The sequence below is a fragment of the Centruroides sculpturatus genome, unplaced genomic scaffold (assembly GCF_000671375.1).
Source record: "Centruroides sculpturatus isolate CEXI.00-Female unplaced genomic scaffold, Cexi_2.0 scaffold819, whole genome shotgun sequence".
In the NCBI taxonomy this organism is placed as follows: Eukaryota; Metazoa; Arthropoda; class Arachnida; order Scorpiones; family Buthidae; genus Centruroides; species Centruroides sculpturatus.
Window position 1 is genome coordinate 122,647 of NW_019385148.1, and position 17,712 is coordinate 140,358.

The 17,712-nt window shown below is 24.3% G+C and overlaps 1 protein-coding gene across 1 annotated transcript in view; it reads left to right on the plus strand.

Annotated features, from left to right (window-relative positions):
- Nucleotides 1–17,712, plus strand: part of LOC111635445 (neural-cadherin-like) — a gene marked incomplete at its 5' end in the record, with an annotated part of 137,343 nt that overhangs the window by 109,575 nt on the left and 10,056 nt on the right. The window contains 3 exons of the mRNA XM_023380405.1: nt 13,085–13,265; nt 14,624–14,646; nt 16,249–16,429. Of these exons, the coding sequence (XP_023236173.1) occupies nt 13,085–13,265; nt 14,624–14,646; nt 16,249–16,429 (385 nt within the window). The remainder of the gene's footprint in view (nt 1–13,084; nt 13,266–14,623; nt 14,647–16,248; nt 16,430–17,712) is intronic.

The following is a 17,712-nucleotide window of genomic DNA, read 5'->3' on the forward strand; positions in this document are numbered from 1 at the left end:
GCGGTCCAGGAAAAAAAAAACGGTGGTTATTTCTGTAGAATTAACCCATGACGTTTTCATCAATTTTTGAGAAAATATTTTTTTGAAAAATTGATTTTTTAAAAAAGAAATTTTTGATTAAGATTTTTTATGTTATTATACGAAGCATGCCCCAAAAGTAAGGTACAGTACAATCTTGTATAATAACTTAATAACAAATTACATTATAAAAAATTAAATTAGCAGTTTGAAAGTACGTACACAGTCTAAGCTATTTTTCTACATAGTCGCCATTTTTTTCTAAACACTTTTTATAGCAGGAACAGATCAAAAATTCCTTTCCGAAAAATTTCTTTACTTAATTTGAAAAAAGGCCACGACTGCATCTTTAACTTCATTATCATCTGAGAAATGTAAGCTTCCAAGGTATTTAAGAGGTTCAGACTTCAGACTGGATAAAAAGTATGGATGAGTAGTAATGGGTCATCCTGTGCGTAGTCTGGACTTAGCACCCTTTGGTTTTTACTTTTTTGAACCTCTTAAGAAACATAAATAAAAATTATAACAAGAATTTGTTATAATTTTTATTAATTTTGTTTCAAAATTGTTATTACCAGATTATATACGGTATTATGATGACTTATAAAATTCATTTCTTCAATAAATATATTATTTGTATAAAAAAACTCCATAATCAGATACTTTTAAAACCTTCTGTTAAGAATAATTTACTTTTCGATAATATTCACTGAATGTTTTCTATATAATTTTTCAGGTTGATAAAACGATGTGCTTGTGAGCTTGACTATCACATAGTTATCATTCGCTCATATGATAAAATAGTGTGAATGTAAATTCACACTATTTTATCATATGAAATAGTGTGAATGTAAATTCACACTATTTTATCATTTTAAAATAATGTGCTTATATTTTATCGACAGTATTTCTTTGTCTATATTGACAGTATAACTGACCTCTCCTCCTTCAGATGTGTAGGGTGAGATGCCTACAATTTTTGTTTCAACTCATATAATTCGCTTAACTCTGGTTTCTAGAAGAAATGAATATATAATGCATATACAGCCAAGGGTTATCTTTTAAGAAAAGTGAATAAAGTGAAATAAAACTCGATGTAACAGAGTGGTAACAAAGAAATAATAAATGTCCATTTCGGGCATCTATCCCGTACCTCTGGGAGAGTTGCCTAATACTTAAGGGTGAGATGCCTGTTTTATTTAACATTTAATTTAATCAACACTTTGCACTTTTTATGTTTTCCACGCTCATTATACTCTATAATATACAATGTGCATGTTTCGTGCCTCCATTTTTTGAACATTGCGCATCGAATCTAACCGTCTTTACTTGTCTCGATTTTGTGACTTAAAATAATAATAAAAATTGTTAATCATATAATTATTATTTTGGGTACCTAACATTGAATTTAATCCAAGAGCTCGCTTTTCTAAATTACTGTCTTTAACATTCCATATCGTACTCTTCACAAAAGATTTAAACTCTTTGCTTGCTTGATAGTAATTTAGACGATTAGTAGGCTATGTACTATTTCAGCTGAAAGAACTAAGTCATTTTCGATCCATTTTCCTCTATTGGCACCAGTTTCTCCTCTTTTGTATTCAGTAGGCATCTAAGGTTAATGCGTTTAATTAAGTTCATAATAAAATATTTCAGAAAAGTATGCATCTCTCCCCTAAATCCAGTAGACATCTCACCCCTAAGAATATGGGAGAGATGTCTATTTCTATATTTTAGACTAAAATTAATTGGAGGATCTCTGGCTTCGACTATTACATGACCAACTAATCCTACTTTCACATGAAACAGAAATATCACATAAGCGTATTCGAATTTCGGAACATTTCGTATATCTAGGCGTCTCTCCCTACTATGCATCTCGCCTGGTTTTATTCTGCTTGTCAAAAAACATCTCAAAATGATTTAAATTGAGATTTATGAAAACTGTCCAATTTTTTTCCGTCTTAAATAAAGAGATGATGAAAAGTTATTTGGTTAGAAAGACTTCAAAAATGAATGGATAATGAGATGACATAGTTTGTAGTGGTGCGTTATAGCTTCGTGGAACTCAGGCAAATTTGAATTAGGGGCTCCCTGAAGAATGTTGGCTTTCGATATTTTTCTTCAGGGGAAATTTTTGGGGAGAATTTCCCAGTAGGTATCCTCATTCGTTTCGTAAAACGACTTCTGGAAGGTTAAGTTCTGTGCTACTTCAGTGAGGCCTAAGCCTGGCGCCATACTGCAATCTAGGGTTCCTAGATATGGCAGAAATTTAAATTTCGATATTCTTACCATAGTAATGAGTTTATAAAAGATTAGTGGGGATCCCAGGCAGTTGCCCTTTTTTGCCATAGGATAACGAGCCACTGATAGTTTGCAAGATTTCTCTTGCAAGTTGAATAAAATTGGTTAAATAATAATAAAAAAAAATCTAGAAATCTAATCATTGACTAATAATTTAGATTAAGAATTATAGTGTCCTAGTTAATGAGAGTGCGTGTGATGCAAACACTATATTTAACGCACACATCGCAGATATTTACCGGAATATTGTAGGTGACAAATTAAAGTAAGTTTTCTTATTGCTTTATTAGTGATTTTCATAGTAGTAGAGTCTTTCAGAGTTGAACAATGGCGATGAGTTCGGCACTTTCCATTATATTTATTGAAAATAATTTAGTAAAACTGAAAATATAAAAAAAATAAAAACAAGTGTAACAATTGAAAGATTTATGATCTATAGAGACAGTTTGATTAATAGTGAATTTCATCACTTGTATTCTCAGTTACAAGTGGATAAAAAGGATAAATATACAAAAATGAAAATAAATACAGTACCTTCAAATATATATTGTAAGAAAAATACTTGCTGGCTTTTGTAGTATAATTTCTTTTATTTCACAGTATGTGAAATAAAAGAAATTATAACTCCTTTTTTTAACTCCGAAATCAACACTTCCATTGAAAAATTCGGACAACTGCGGAAAAAATCAAACCATGTTTAAATTCAAAGCGTATACGGGCAGCATGCAACATCATACCAATCGTATATATTCAGTACTTAATTTGGACATGCTTATTTGTTCTTCCAATTTTATCGTGAAAGTCTATCGCATGGCACAGCTCGCTTCGTACTTTTCGCATTCTCCTCGAATACAAACTTAAATTTTTTCTGATTTATTTTAAACTTTATTTGACTACAGCAACGCAACACGTAGGCGATGCACAGAGGGGGATGCCTCCCGTAAGAACTTTCTATGGAAAACTGGTCCTCTATTTAGGTGTTACAAACGTGAGGAAAGCCCGGAAAACTCCACGTGGCCAGCCCGTTAGCGAGGCACGAATCCACGACCAACTACCAATGTTCAGTGGTTTTATCCATTCGGCCGCTGGTGGGATTAAAGTTTATGTTACATTCGTTATACAGAGTGATCCATTTTAATCGACCACTGGAATAACTCGAAATATATTTATACTACAGAAAAATTCATTACACCAAAATTGTTAGACTTTAAAGGGACCACAGGATGGCTCTTTCTTTGAAAACAGGGTCAGTTTCATGTTTTTAAATGGGAATCTCGTTTTTTATTGCATACTGCGTTTATACGTAAAGAATAAACAGACTTACTTTAAACATTTTTTCCGGAAGATGCACTTATTCTTTTTCAAATGAACTGATACAAAAGCTCGTGCCAGTGTGTTAAAACCCCCAAGTTTGTGATAAAGAGAAGACATTGTTTTTGATTCCACCGAAGAATAATAGTTTCTTAATGATTTTTTAGCATTTTTCTTCCTTTTTTTCAGCGAACTTCATAGATATTCACAGACCCGCGCGTGCGCGCTGTGGAGGAAACGTAAAACTTCAACCACTCCTAACTTATAAAAAATGCATCTTTCAGGGAAAAAAATGTTTCAGATTAGTTTGTTTATTCTTTATGCAACAAAAAATTGAGTTCCCATTTAAGATATGAAGTTGGCCCGTTTTCAATTAAAGTCGAACAATTTTCGTGTAATGAATTTTTCTGTAGTATGCGTATTTTTCGAATAATTCCAGTGGATTGATTAAAATGGACTGCCTATGATACACAAAAATTTTATCATTATTTCAGCGATTTTTTATTATTTACGCGCATTAATTGTTTATGCTGGTAAAAAGAAATTCATGTTTAAACTGATAATTATACACTCATATTATTATTTAATACGACAGCAGTTCAAACTATGTTACTTTATTGCATTTTTTATATTTTTAAACTTTGTAAACACTTTTTTTTTTTTTTTTTGCTTTTGGAAATGAATTAAAATGAATAAATAACAAGATAAAGACGCTATTTCACTAATTATAAATTAATAAGTGTTATTCCACATTGTCATGTAAAAGATACAAGCATTTGTATAGACAACCTTTCTTCTATGTATTTTGAATTGATTTAGGCTAATACAATATTAAAACTACGTAAAATGGCCACAAGTTTCTTAAACTAAATTTATGCGGAAATGACAAAAAAATTTAAAAAGTATTTTAAAATGTTTCTTCAAAAGAACGAAAGTTAAACCAATAAAATTTTTTTACACGCGGATATAAAGCGCAACAAAGAAATAATTTAAATTTGTTTTATTTATTTTTTTGCCTAAATGTAGACTAAAATAAAAGTCATAAAAGTTATTGAGTTTCTGTATAAAATCCAATATAATATCCTAAACATTTTAAAATTTTGTATTTTAGAAAGAAGGGAGACAATACTAACAGACTTGTCTAGCTAGATGACAGTGTATCAAGAAATCTATTATCAGAATGGTTCCGGGTTCGAACTCGATCCGAGTTTTTACGATCCTATAATTCAAGTCAGAGTCTTGTTTTCGAAAATCTAAACACTTGATAGTCAATCTTATTACAGATCAAGCTCACTTATAATGGAAAAACTTGAATCCAACGTTAGTGCAATGACACCTAGCGATAAAATTTAACTATACAGTAGAGCGTCGATTATCCGAATCAATTGGGACTGGGGTTGTTCGGAAGATACCGATTATGTACGAAAAAATATATTAATTTATCCCATCTTGACATTTTTCTCCGTTGCGTGTCGCTTTGCGTTGAATTTTCGTCGACGTTACGCCTAACGAAAACTATTGTATAGTTAAAAATTATTTTTTTATTTTGTACGAACAAAATAAATATATTGAAAAATATAAAAACAATAAAAAATTATACTTCAGAAGTTAATTTAGTATCAAAAACGTAAAATATTTGAGTAGCCCAAGACATAGCCAAAGATTGCAGCGCCACAGCACTGACGAAAATTTAAATTTGCCGACTGAAATTATTTCGGATAATTGACTTTCGGATAATCGACGCTCTACTGTATTATCTGAACGAGAATAAGGGCTTCCTTATTCAACCAATATAAGAAAATAGTTTTTGATCATTATAAATTTCTGTGGTTAAAATTAACAAGATGCATAAAAAAAATTAAATATATTATAGAATGACAATTATTTATCATAACATCATTACAATACTGGGATGTAATTTTTAATTATGTTTTTAATTTATTTAATTTAAAATATATACATGCCACCTCAAATTAGTAGTGGCTTGCCCCTGTATATCATACTTTTCCTTTCACAATAGACCCACGCCAGTCATCTCTTATCTGCTTTCAGGAGGAAACTTGAATTGAAATAAAGCAGCTTCCGGTTTGCATCGGAAGTTCACTTACAGTTAATCGGAGCCTCTTGCCCCTAAGGTTTCCATATCTGGTCTCGTCTTTCATCTACCTAACTCCGTTCTTCAGATTAAGGAAAGACAACAGTGGGAATTTATAGGTCTACAATTTTTCAAATTGCAGCCCAAAAATGTAGTAAAAGTTTTACATGCGAGGTCAGATCAGATTGATCCTAAAAGAATTTATTTCATTTTCTTCAAAGAATGTCCTATCATTTGTATGTTTTATGCAATATTTTAAATTAAGATATTGGATGAATTTGTTTAGTTCAGGAATATTGATTATGGAAGATCTAGATTAATTTTTCATGTGAAGTTCTAGTTCAAATGTTTAAATAATACATACAACAGCTGTAAATATAAAAATGTGTGTATCTAACACTATGGAAAAATTGTGCAAAGGTATATTTCAAACTTTTTCAACTTTAAAGTGGTCTTCTGTTTTTGTTATGATGATAGTTTTTTCATAAAGACATTAAAATTCATTTCTATGAATATACACAGTGATTACAAAATAAGTATTTCTATTTGGAGCTCTCAATAGTTTGAAGAGATAACCTAACTGAAACCAAAATTGGCACACTTACTGTTTATGAAGGAAGAATGGAACAAGAATTGGTATTTTAATAAAATCTTTGAGGTGTCTCAAACCTTTCAAATGCTTTCAAATGCTTTGAAAGATAGCATTTTGCAGCATGTGCGAAGCATCATTCCTGAATTACATTATGCAACTGAGCATGCTGTGCACCACCTGGAATACCAGTATGTACCAATGTCCAGCACAATGGACATATTGGTATTGTGGAACCTGAACCAGATCGTCAATGCCATGTGACAACCTAATCACATTAACTGTGACATTTTCCAATAAATTCCTGTATGCCATCAGTTTTTGCATCTTAATTCTTTCTTCTTGTATTACACACTACATTCCTAATTTTATGGCGGCCTCTATCAGTAATTTTTTTGTTCCATTCTTCTTCCCCCTTCTTAAATAGTAAGTGCACCAATTTTGGTTTTATTTGGGTTATTCCTTCAAGCTACTGACAGCTCCAAATAGGGATACTTATTTTACAACATCAATAAAAAAAAATTATATGAAAAAATTGTTACCTGTTTTGAAAAATAAATGATTGTTAATACACACTTGTGTTGGTCAAATTAATATTTGATGCAATTTCTTCTATTATTACATATTTATACTGTTAGTGTGTTTAATAAAATTTTGACAGTAGGCCAACTAGATATACTGTTCTATTGACTATATAAATCAAATATTTGTTGACTTTTTGACTAATAATCCAATTATAACCAATTATAATAATCCAATTGATAAAGCAATTATCTTTTTCTTTTCTAATAGATATAGACAAGTAAATGGAAATAACAAATATATTGTCTATTTTCATAATATTTAGTATTGAATTTATCAAATAAATACACAGGAATAATTTATGAAATACTTATAATTGAGTATGCATACAATAAACCTGGATACCATCATTGATAGGAATAGTTTCACTGTACTTGTAGAACTTTATATAAAGAAATTTTATTTTTCTATAGATCTGGTCAAATAAATCAAACTTCTTTATTTATTCCTATATTACAAGTTTAATTCATGGAATATAATTTTTATAATTATTAATTACAACATTTATATATACATATATAGTTTCTGCAGGTTTAACAGCAATAATAAATAAATTTTATCTAATATTTCTTTTAAAAAAATTGAAAACAAATAACATTTTTGAATATCAATATGGGTTTGTCATGTGATGCTTGTATTTTGTTATTAGAATCATATATTTGCAGATACTATTGTATAATAACTACTGTATAATTTATTCAGAATTTAAATAAATAGATGATGTTATTGCTATGTATTTATTTTTAGCTGTCTAAATGGTCTAAGACAGATAAAAGATGTTTAGTTTGTAAACATATCTAGATTTTTGATTGATAAATGGACTTAATATTTAATTTTATTGATATAATACAGTACAATAAATGATAAAGTATGATACATATGTAAAAGTATACAATACAGCATTTTAAAATTTATATTTATATCCAGCATTGTTGTATAGCATATAAGTGGAAACATAAATATTGTTTATGAAAAATTTTATATTTTCTAAAATCACTATTTTCAAACATATTTTACTTACTGAAATATATATGCAAACACACATTTTATGTTTTACTTCATAACAAAATATTGATTTGTAAATTTTAAGATAATGATTTATTAATTTTTAATTATTGCCTATAAATAAATTATTATAAAATGAGCAGGTTACAGGTAATTTTTATTATATAGTCATTATAAAATATTTATTTAAGATGCTTATGTTAGAATTTGGAGAGAAAATTATTCAAGATTGCTTAGTTAAACATTTATTCTAAACTTCATGGAAAGTTGAGGCAGAAACATAGTAAATTCCAACACAAATTTACAATATAAAAGCTAACTTTTGATTTAAATTAAAAATATCAGAATTAATCAATTCAAGAATATTTCTCATTTTTAAGACTGTTGTAGTTGTTGTTGTTATATTTCATGTTGTTATATATAAGAACAACAACATAAAATATAATTTATTTTAATGTCAAGTAGAAGAAAAGTTCAGAATGTTTTGATTATATTTGAGAATTTTGCTTGAATTAAGTCAAGTAATAAATAAGGTTGTTTATTGTAATTTAAATTTATGTATAGTTGACTTTTTATAATAGCATGTTTAATGATAACTTAACATTAAAATTCACATACAACATTATAAAAATTAGAATAATTAATTTGCAAAAAGTTGTTTTCATTATGTTAATAAATAGTATCAATTTTTGAAAAAAATTAATCTAAATATATTACCATATTTAAGTATTTCAACATNTATAAACTTTTTTTTATTATATAAATACAAATACATGATTTGCATCAAAAAGATTTTTATGAATTCTATATACTGTATATTTATCAGATTTTCATATTTTTTGTGTATTTTGTCCCTGAATAAAAACTAAACATGCTTGTTACACACTGTAAATATTAAAATTGTTTAAAATAGAGTTATTTGTAAGCAGTGCATTAGATAAATTCATAAAATAATTTTAATGTTTTAAACACACTATTTTAAACAATTTTAATATTCAATGAGTAAAATTTTTACCAAAAAAATTATATTGTGATTTATTTTACAACAAAATAAACTTGTATTTAGTACTTACATATATTGGTTGGTTCAACCAATACATGCTGAAATACTTTTAGTAAGTAAACATCAACAAAAAATATGAAGTCTGAGATAGATCTGTTTCCAGTAGAGAGAGAAAATTTAGAAACTCTAATAATCACTCTGGGGACAAACTGGATTTAACTAACGAGTAAAAAAAAAGTTAAGTCAATATGTCGGTCCTATCAAAATAAAATTTATTATTATAATTTTATTATATACATGTTAAAAATTCTTGAAATATATTCCAAATTATTAGCAAATAAAAATCTCAATCAGCAGAAGCCGTATTTATTCTAAAGGGAGAAGAGATAACTATCATCTGATTTCCTAATCTTTAGTTTTTCCATACTTAAATTTAATTTAAAAATTGCTTGACTATCAAAAACAAAAAAACATGATTAATTAAATGCTTTAAAAAATTATATTATCCTGTATAAGTAAAGAAATAAGAATTTGCATCAGTAATTAAAATATTATTACTTAAACAGATTAAACTTTTCAATTTTATACTCATGATTTGCATAACTGGTATTGTTTAGATAATGAAATTTAAAGTAATGGTTACATATGCATCCTAATTTACTGTAAGTTTATGACTCAATTAATTGTCTTTTATTTTATTCACGGATATCTGGACTAGACTGGCTTAATGGCAGTGCTTACCAACAGAGATAGGATTAGTATTGTAAAGAAATAATCATTTTCATAGCATCAAATCCTCTGGAGCAGAACATAGAAAACATTCAAAGGTTCATATTTATATCATTTTGTAAAAGTATATTAGGTGATAAAAGAATAAACATTACAAAACTTGTAAAAGTAATAATGAATTCATTAACTTAATTATTAAAAAAAATAGCTTTTCCATACTTTAAAGTTTTATTTCTTTTTAATAGTATTCAACTTTTATTAATTGAAATGAAATGAAAAACATAAAAATAAAAATACTGTAATTTTGAAAATCACTTCAATATTTTTTTAAATCATTTATATAATTAATTAAACAATTTATAATTTCTATATATTAATTCTATAAATTTTTAAAAATATATTAAATTTGTTTAGTTTTAAAAAATTTAATATGCTAAATTTATAATAATAAAAATAATGAATTAATGAAATTACATATTGATTTATAATTCAATTAAAGTGAATTTTTATTTGGTTTTTGTGTTTTTGGCTAACTAATGAATTATTTGATTTTTATAAGAAAAATTTAGATTAATAAGAAATATATTTAACAAAGAAAAAATTATATTGCTGTATTATGAAATTATAAAATTGATAACTAAACTAACCTTTTCTTTTTAATAAAAAGAATTGAAATTTTTGATCTTTCGTAAATTTTCTTCTTAATCGTAGCATTTACTTTTCTTTCTACACATTCATATTTGCAATTGCATCATATTACTGATTGTTCTATTATTATTTTATCTTAACTAAACAGTGTCATAGAGATCAATAAGGTCAGAATTTATTATAGTTTATGTATGGAATCAGCTGGTGAATGTGAATATAATTTATCAGCAGATGGGTTTAGCTTATGAAAACAATACATTACGACTCTGTGATAATTAAAGTTTAATAAATATTTATCTTTGTCATGATAATTTTATAAATACAATTCAAATGTAAACATTAAAAATTTCTATAAAATTGCTATATTTTCCATTATTTAATCATAACTACCATAATTTGTATTTAAAAAATAATACTCATCTTTTCATTTTTTTTTACAAATATTCAATAATATTATCTAAGTGGAAAACAAAATGACAAACTAGATAAAAGTCCAGATATCAACTTCAACACCTTACACTTCCATTATAAAGTTCTTCACTGCTAATATTTTTGATCATAGCAAATGATCTTCCTCAGGCTACAACCATTTGGTAAAATATAATATTACAAAAATGTGAAAAGAACAACATGTTTACAAATATAAACTTATTAAACAAAAATGTAAGACTAAACTTATATTTGTCTTTTAAACTTAAATATGCTCTTTTCATGTTTTTATAATATTTTATCATATCACATGGTTTTAGCCTGAGGAAGATCATTCAATATAATCAAAAATATCAGCAGTAGCTGGAGTATAAGGTGTTGAAGTTATTATTTAAAGTATTATTAAGTAATTTGAGTATAATTTTGTAACAAATGGTAATATAACTTTTTAATATACAAAATTTTTATGATTTTCATTTCAATATGTTTATAATATTTATGAAGGAATTTCTAAATTCAACATCTAGCTTTAGAGAAATGTTAAAATTTTATGCATGAAATATTTAATTCTATTTAAATTCTAAATAGAATTAAAAAATAATCTTAATTATTAAAATAATAACAACAACAATTATGCGTATATTGTTTTAAAAATAAAACTTTATAATAATGCAAAATCAATTCTACAAAACTACAGTATTTAAATAATAAAATATTCTCTAGGAAAATTAAATCATAACTCATATATATTCTACAAATATAGCTATAAACTTTTTTTTATTATATAAATACAAATACATGATTTGCATCAAAAAGATTTTTATGAATTCTATATACTGTATATTTATCAGATTTTCATATTTTTTGTGTATTTTGTCCCTGAATAAAAACTAAACATGCTTGTTACACACTGTAAATATTAAAATTGTTTAAAATAGAGTTATTTGTAAGCAGTGCATTAGATAAATTCATAAAATAATTTTAATGTTTTAAACACACTATTTTAAACAATTTTAATATTCAATGAGTAAAATTTTTACCAAAAAAATTATATTGTGATTTATTTTACAACAAAATAAACTTGTATTTAGTACTTACATATATTGGTTGGTTCAACCAATACATGCTGAAATACTTTTAGTAAGTAAACATCAACAAAAAATATGAAGTCTGAGATAGATCTGTTTCCAGTAGAGAGAGAAAATTTAGAAACTCTAATAATCACTCTGGGGACAAACTGGATTTAACTAACGAGTAAAAAAAAAGTTAAGTCAATATGTCGGTCCNTATTTTACAACATCAATAAAAAAAAATTATATGAAAAAATTTAAAATGTCAGAAAATAAAAGAATAAACATTTCCTTAATAAATACACAAAAAGCTAAGTATTTTTAATATTGTTTTTGTATGGATACAAGATATTCCATAACATATTACATACTAAAATATGATGATTTTTAAGGAGAAAGAACTCACAAGTTCATAAATGTTCCAAAAAATGTTTAGTTGATTGACAGTTGATTTGTTTAAATTCTAAGTATAATGCTATGTCATATTCATATTAAACGGATGTATTTTTTGTTTTCTTTTCTTAAATAAATTGCACCTTGAGGTTATTTTTGTAAAGTATGGCTAAAACATTGACAACAAACAACAGAAGTTCATGGCATGGAGATAAATGTAAATCTTAAATATTTTCAAATGAATAATTAGATAAAACAGCATATTATAAAGTAATTATATATGAATAAAACTAATACATGCATAGGCACAGATCAAACAATAGTATACAAATCAATTACTAGCATATGATTTCTATTGTCTTGTTATAACATAACAATATATCGTTTCCAATTTTTTCTTCCAAATTTTAAATATACTTTTCTCAAAATCAAAGCCAAAAAAAAAATTTTAACTTTCTACTTATATCATTTTCTCAATGAATCATATATAATCTGAGTATGCAGTACTATATATATTACAAAATATCATACTCTATATTTATTTTTAACTCATTAGCATTATTTTAGATATCTTAATAATATTTGTATAGAATAAAATTATAATTTTCAAAATTATAACAATTAAATTTGAATGACTAATTCTAATGCATTAATTTTTTGAGATTTTTTTATATTATAATTGTATTTTATTTAAATGTTGATTTGAATAAAACTCCTCAGGAAATGATGCTATCTCATCCTGTTGTAAACTACATAAAATTTTTTATGAAGTTGTTTCTACATCCATTGAATGTATCCCCCCAGAATAATTTATTAATATTTTCTTCAATTAACCCAAATTTTGTCAAATTTCTTATATAATAAATCAAATAATAATAAAAATTTATTATTTAATTGTATTATTATAGATGTATGATTTAGGTTCACCAGGAAGTTATTCAAACAGTGAACAAGGCTGTCCACCGGCTGAAAAACAATGCCAAGAAAATGGTGTAAAGAAATTTTGTGAGCATGGACAATGTATAGGTACATATATGGAAGCAAGATGCATTTGTCATCCTGGCTGGTATGGAACTCATTGTGATAAAGGTGAGATATTTTAAATTATTAAATAAATAGCTAGATTATGTATTTTATCTATATTTATCTTCTTGAAATAATTTGTTTAAATGTTATTAATGCAACAATTTATCATCAGTTTTTATGAATGAATAAATTGGTTTGATATTGAAATAAGTCTTTTTTTTTTTTAATCTATCTAAGTAAACATTTTTAGGAGTATTGACCAAGTCTAATTAATGTTTTAGATTTTACAAATTTAATAGTAATATTATCTGAAATTAAGTTTATTAGATATACATTTGTAATTATGCATTACCTCAATAAGGAAAAGATATACATGAAAAAATTATATTTATTTTGCCTGATGAAAAATTAATAAATTAACCAGAAATATCAAAAATTCATCTTAAATTATTTCAATGAAGATAATATTTGTAATAGATAAATTTTATATTTATAAGTAATGAATATTTATTTATTTATTATTTTTTATTGCTATAAAACAAAATATTCTCCAAATTAATATATTTATTTATCTAAGTAAGTTTTAAACATATATTCTAATATGAAAATATTAATTTCATTTAAATTCCTAAATTAAATATTTAATTTGTTTTTTTAATAATGTTGCTATTGATTTATCATATCAATAGCAACATTATCATATCAAAAATATTATCATCATATAGCTCCTACATTTAAGAAATTATTATGAGTAATAATTTTATCATTAGAAAAACTTAATTATATTGTTTATCTGATTATACTATATTAGTTTATTATATTTTAAATTATAATTTGTAAACAAACATCAATTTTTGTGAATTTTTTAAACTGTTACTAATAATAATTTAATTCTTATTTTAAGGAATTAATTTATCATGCATTATTTTTTTTAATCTAATGAGAACAATTTTTTTCCAAAAATGGTCNACTTATTTTATTGTAAAACTTATTTCAAAATATATCTGCAAAATAAAATGAATTTATTTAATAAGTAAATCTTTAACTATTTCTATTATTTTTTATATATATATATTTAAATAAGTAACTGTTGAAAGTATAATACAATAAGTAATTTCCATAAACTTAGAATTTTATTCTATTCTGTATTTAAAATATTCGACATATCTTTTATTTTCTGGATTTTTTTCCTATTTCAAAAATAAAATGTATATTGTAGATGAATTGATTTATTTATTTTTTATTTTCCAAATGTTTATAAGAAATTATTATTACAAGAATGATTTAGTAAAAATAAATTGTAAAGTAAAAGATAATAAAATTTGATTGATAGAAGATAAATTTGTGAAATGAAATATTTCATCTGTTGATAAATATTTGATATATAGTCTTTCGCATTGAAATATTAAATCAATTTTTAGCTTTCACTTGCAGAGCTAGAAAGGCAAGCTGCTGCTAGTAAATCAATAAATCTGCTTTCTAAGATTTTCTAATTCATTGTGATAAATAAATGAATTTAATTTTTAAACAAACTCTGCATGATAATATAAATTCTTCTAATTAAGTAACAAAATTTTTAATATATTAGTATAGAAATGTAAACTTTTTGAAATATGATTATTCAGTAATGATTTTTTAAATTTTTTAATATTAAATTTGCCATTTAATAATAAAATTTTGTTAAAAATTTTAAAAATTTGATTGACAGTTCATTTATTTTAAATATAATATTTAATCTATATCATGTTTTCATTAAACAAGTGTACTTTTTGTTTTATTTTATTGAATAAATTAGATATGAATAATTTTTTAAAAAATAAATAAGATTATGAAAACAAGAATTTCAAAAACTAATTAAATGTGAAATAAAATTTTATTTGATTAAAAATACCTCTGTAGGAAAGAAAATACTTTCTTTTGTTATTTAATTTTCTTTTTCACAAATATAAAAGATGATATAAAAATTTTATGTAAAAATTAATGTTTATACTTATGAAAAAATTTAAAATGTCAGAAAATAAAAGAATAAACATTTCCTTAATAAATACACAAAAAGCTAAGTATTTTTAATATTGTTTTTGTATGGATACAAGATATTCCATAACATATTACATACTAAAATATGATGATTTTTAAGGAGAAAGAACTCACAAGTTCATAAATGTTCCAAAAAATGTTTAGTTGATTGACAGTTGATTTGTTTAAATTCTAAGTATAATGCTATGTCATATTCATATTAAACGGATGTATTTTTTGTTTTCTTTTCTTAAATAAATTGCACCTTGAGGTTATTTTTGTAAAGTATGGCTAAAACATTGACAACAAACAACAGAAGTTCATGGCATGGAGATAAATGTAAATCTTAAATATTTTCAAATGAATAATTAGATAAAACAGCATATTATAAAGTAATTATATATGAATAAAACTAATACATGCATAGGCACAGATCAAACAATAGTATACAAATCAATTACTAGCATATGATTTCTATTGTCTTGTTATAACATAACAATATATCGTTTCCAATTTTTTCTTCCAAATTTTAAATATACTTTTCTCAAAATCAAAGCCAAAAAAAAAATTTTAACTTTCTACTTATATCATTTTCTCAATGAATCATATATAATCTGAGTATGCAGTACTATATATATTACAAAATATCATACTCTATATTTATTTTTAACTCATTAGCATTATTTTAGATATCTTAATAATATTTGTATAGAATAAAATTATAATTTTCAAAATTATAACAATTAAATTTGAATGACTAATTCTAATGCATTAATTTTTTGAGATTTTTTTATATTATAATTGTATTTTATTTAAATGTTGATTTGAATAAAACTCCTCAGGAAATGATGCTATCTCATCCTGTTGTAAACTACATAAAATTTTTTATGAAGTTGTTTCTACATCCATTGAATGTATCCCCCCAGAATAATTTATTAATATTTTCTTCAATTAACCCAAATTTTGTCAAATTTCTTATATAATAAATCAAATAATAATAAAAATTTATTATTTAATTGTATTATTATAGATGTATGATTTAGGTTCACCAGGAAGTTATTCAAACAGTGAACAAGGCTGTCCACCGGCTGAAAAACAATGCCAAGAAAATGGTGTAAAGAAATTTTGTGAGCATGGACAATGTATAGGTACATATATGGAAGCAAGATGCATTTGTCATCCTGGCTGGTATGGAACTCATTGTGATAAAGGTGAGATATTTTAAATTATTAAATAAATAGCTAGATTATGTATTTTATCTATATTTATCTTCTTGAAATAATTTGTTTAAATGTTATTAATGCAACAATTTATCATCAGTTTTTATGAATGAATAAATTGGTTTGATATTGAAATAAGTCTTTTTTTTTTTTAATCTATCTAAGTAAACATTTTTAGGAGTATTGACCAAGTCTAATTAATGTTTTAGATTTTACAAATTTAATAGTAATATTATCTGAAATTAAGTTTATTAGATATACATTTGTAATTATGCATTACCTCAATAAGGAAAAGATATACATGAAAAAATTATATTTATTTTGCCTGATGAAAAATTAATAAATTAACCAGAAATATCAAAAATTCATCTTAAATTATTTCAATGAAGATAATATTTGTAATAGATAAATTTTATATTTATAAGTAATGAATATTTATTTATTTATTATTTTTTATTGCTATAAAACAAAATATTCTCCAAATTAATATATTTATTTATCTAAGTAAGTTTTAAACATATATTCTAATATGAAAATATTAATTTCATTTAAATTCCTAAATTAAATATTTAATTTGTTTTTTTAATAATGTTGCTATTGATTTATCATATCAATAGCAACATTATCATATCAAAAATATTATCATCATATAGCTCCTACATTTAAGAAATTATTATGAGTAATAATTTTATCATTAGAAAAACTTAATTATATTGTTTATCTGATTATACTATATTAGTTTATTATATTTTAAATTATAATTTGTAAACAAACATCAATTTTTGTGAATTTTTTAAACTGTTACTAATAATAATTTAATTCTTATTTTAAGGAATTAATTTATCATGCATTATTTTTTTTAATCTAATGAGAACAATTTTTTCCAAAAATGGTCATTATTTATTAATTATGCTACAATTTAATCACTCCCATTTTGTATCAAATCATTATTTCAAAGATTTTGATCCTCTAGTTAGTTTCTAAAAATATTGAAATTTAATTCTAGATGGACAGGCAAAAATGTAATCACAAGATATATTATTAAAAAGTAACATTAATTAATAATGACTTACACAATGCATTTTAAAAAATAAAATTTACTATTTAAATTAACTTGTATATTATTGTAAATAAAAGATAAAATCAAATGAATTAATGATTAAATACTTTTAATATTAAATATGCATTTCACACAAAAAACATTACTTTTAAATATAATAAACATAATTTTTAGGTTACATAAAAACTAATTTATTATTTATGAAAAAGTAAAT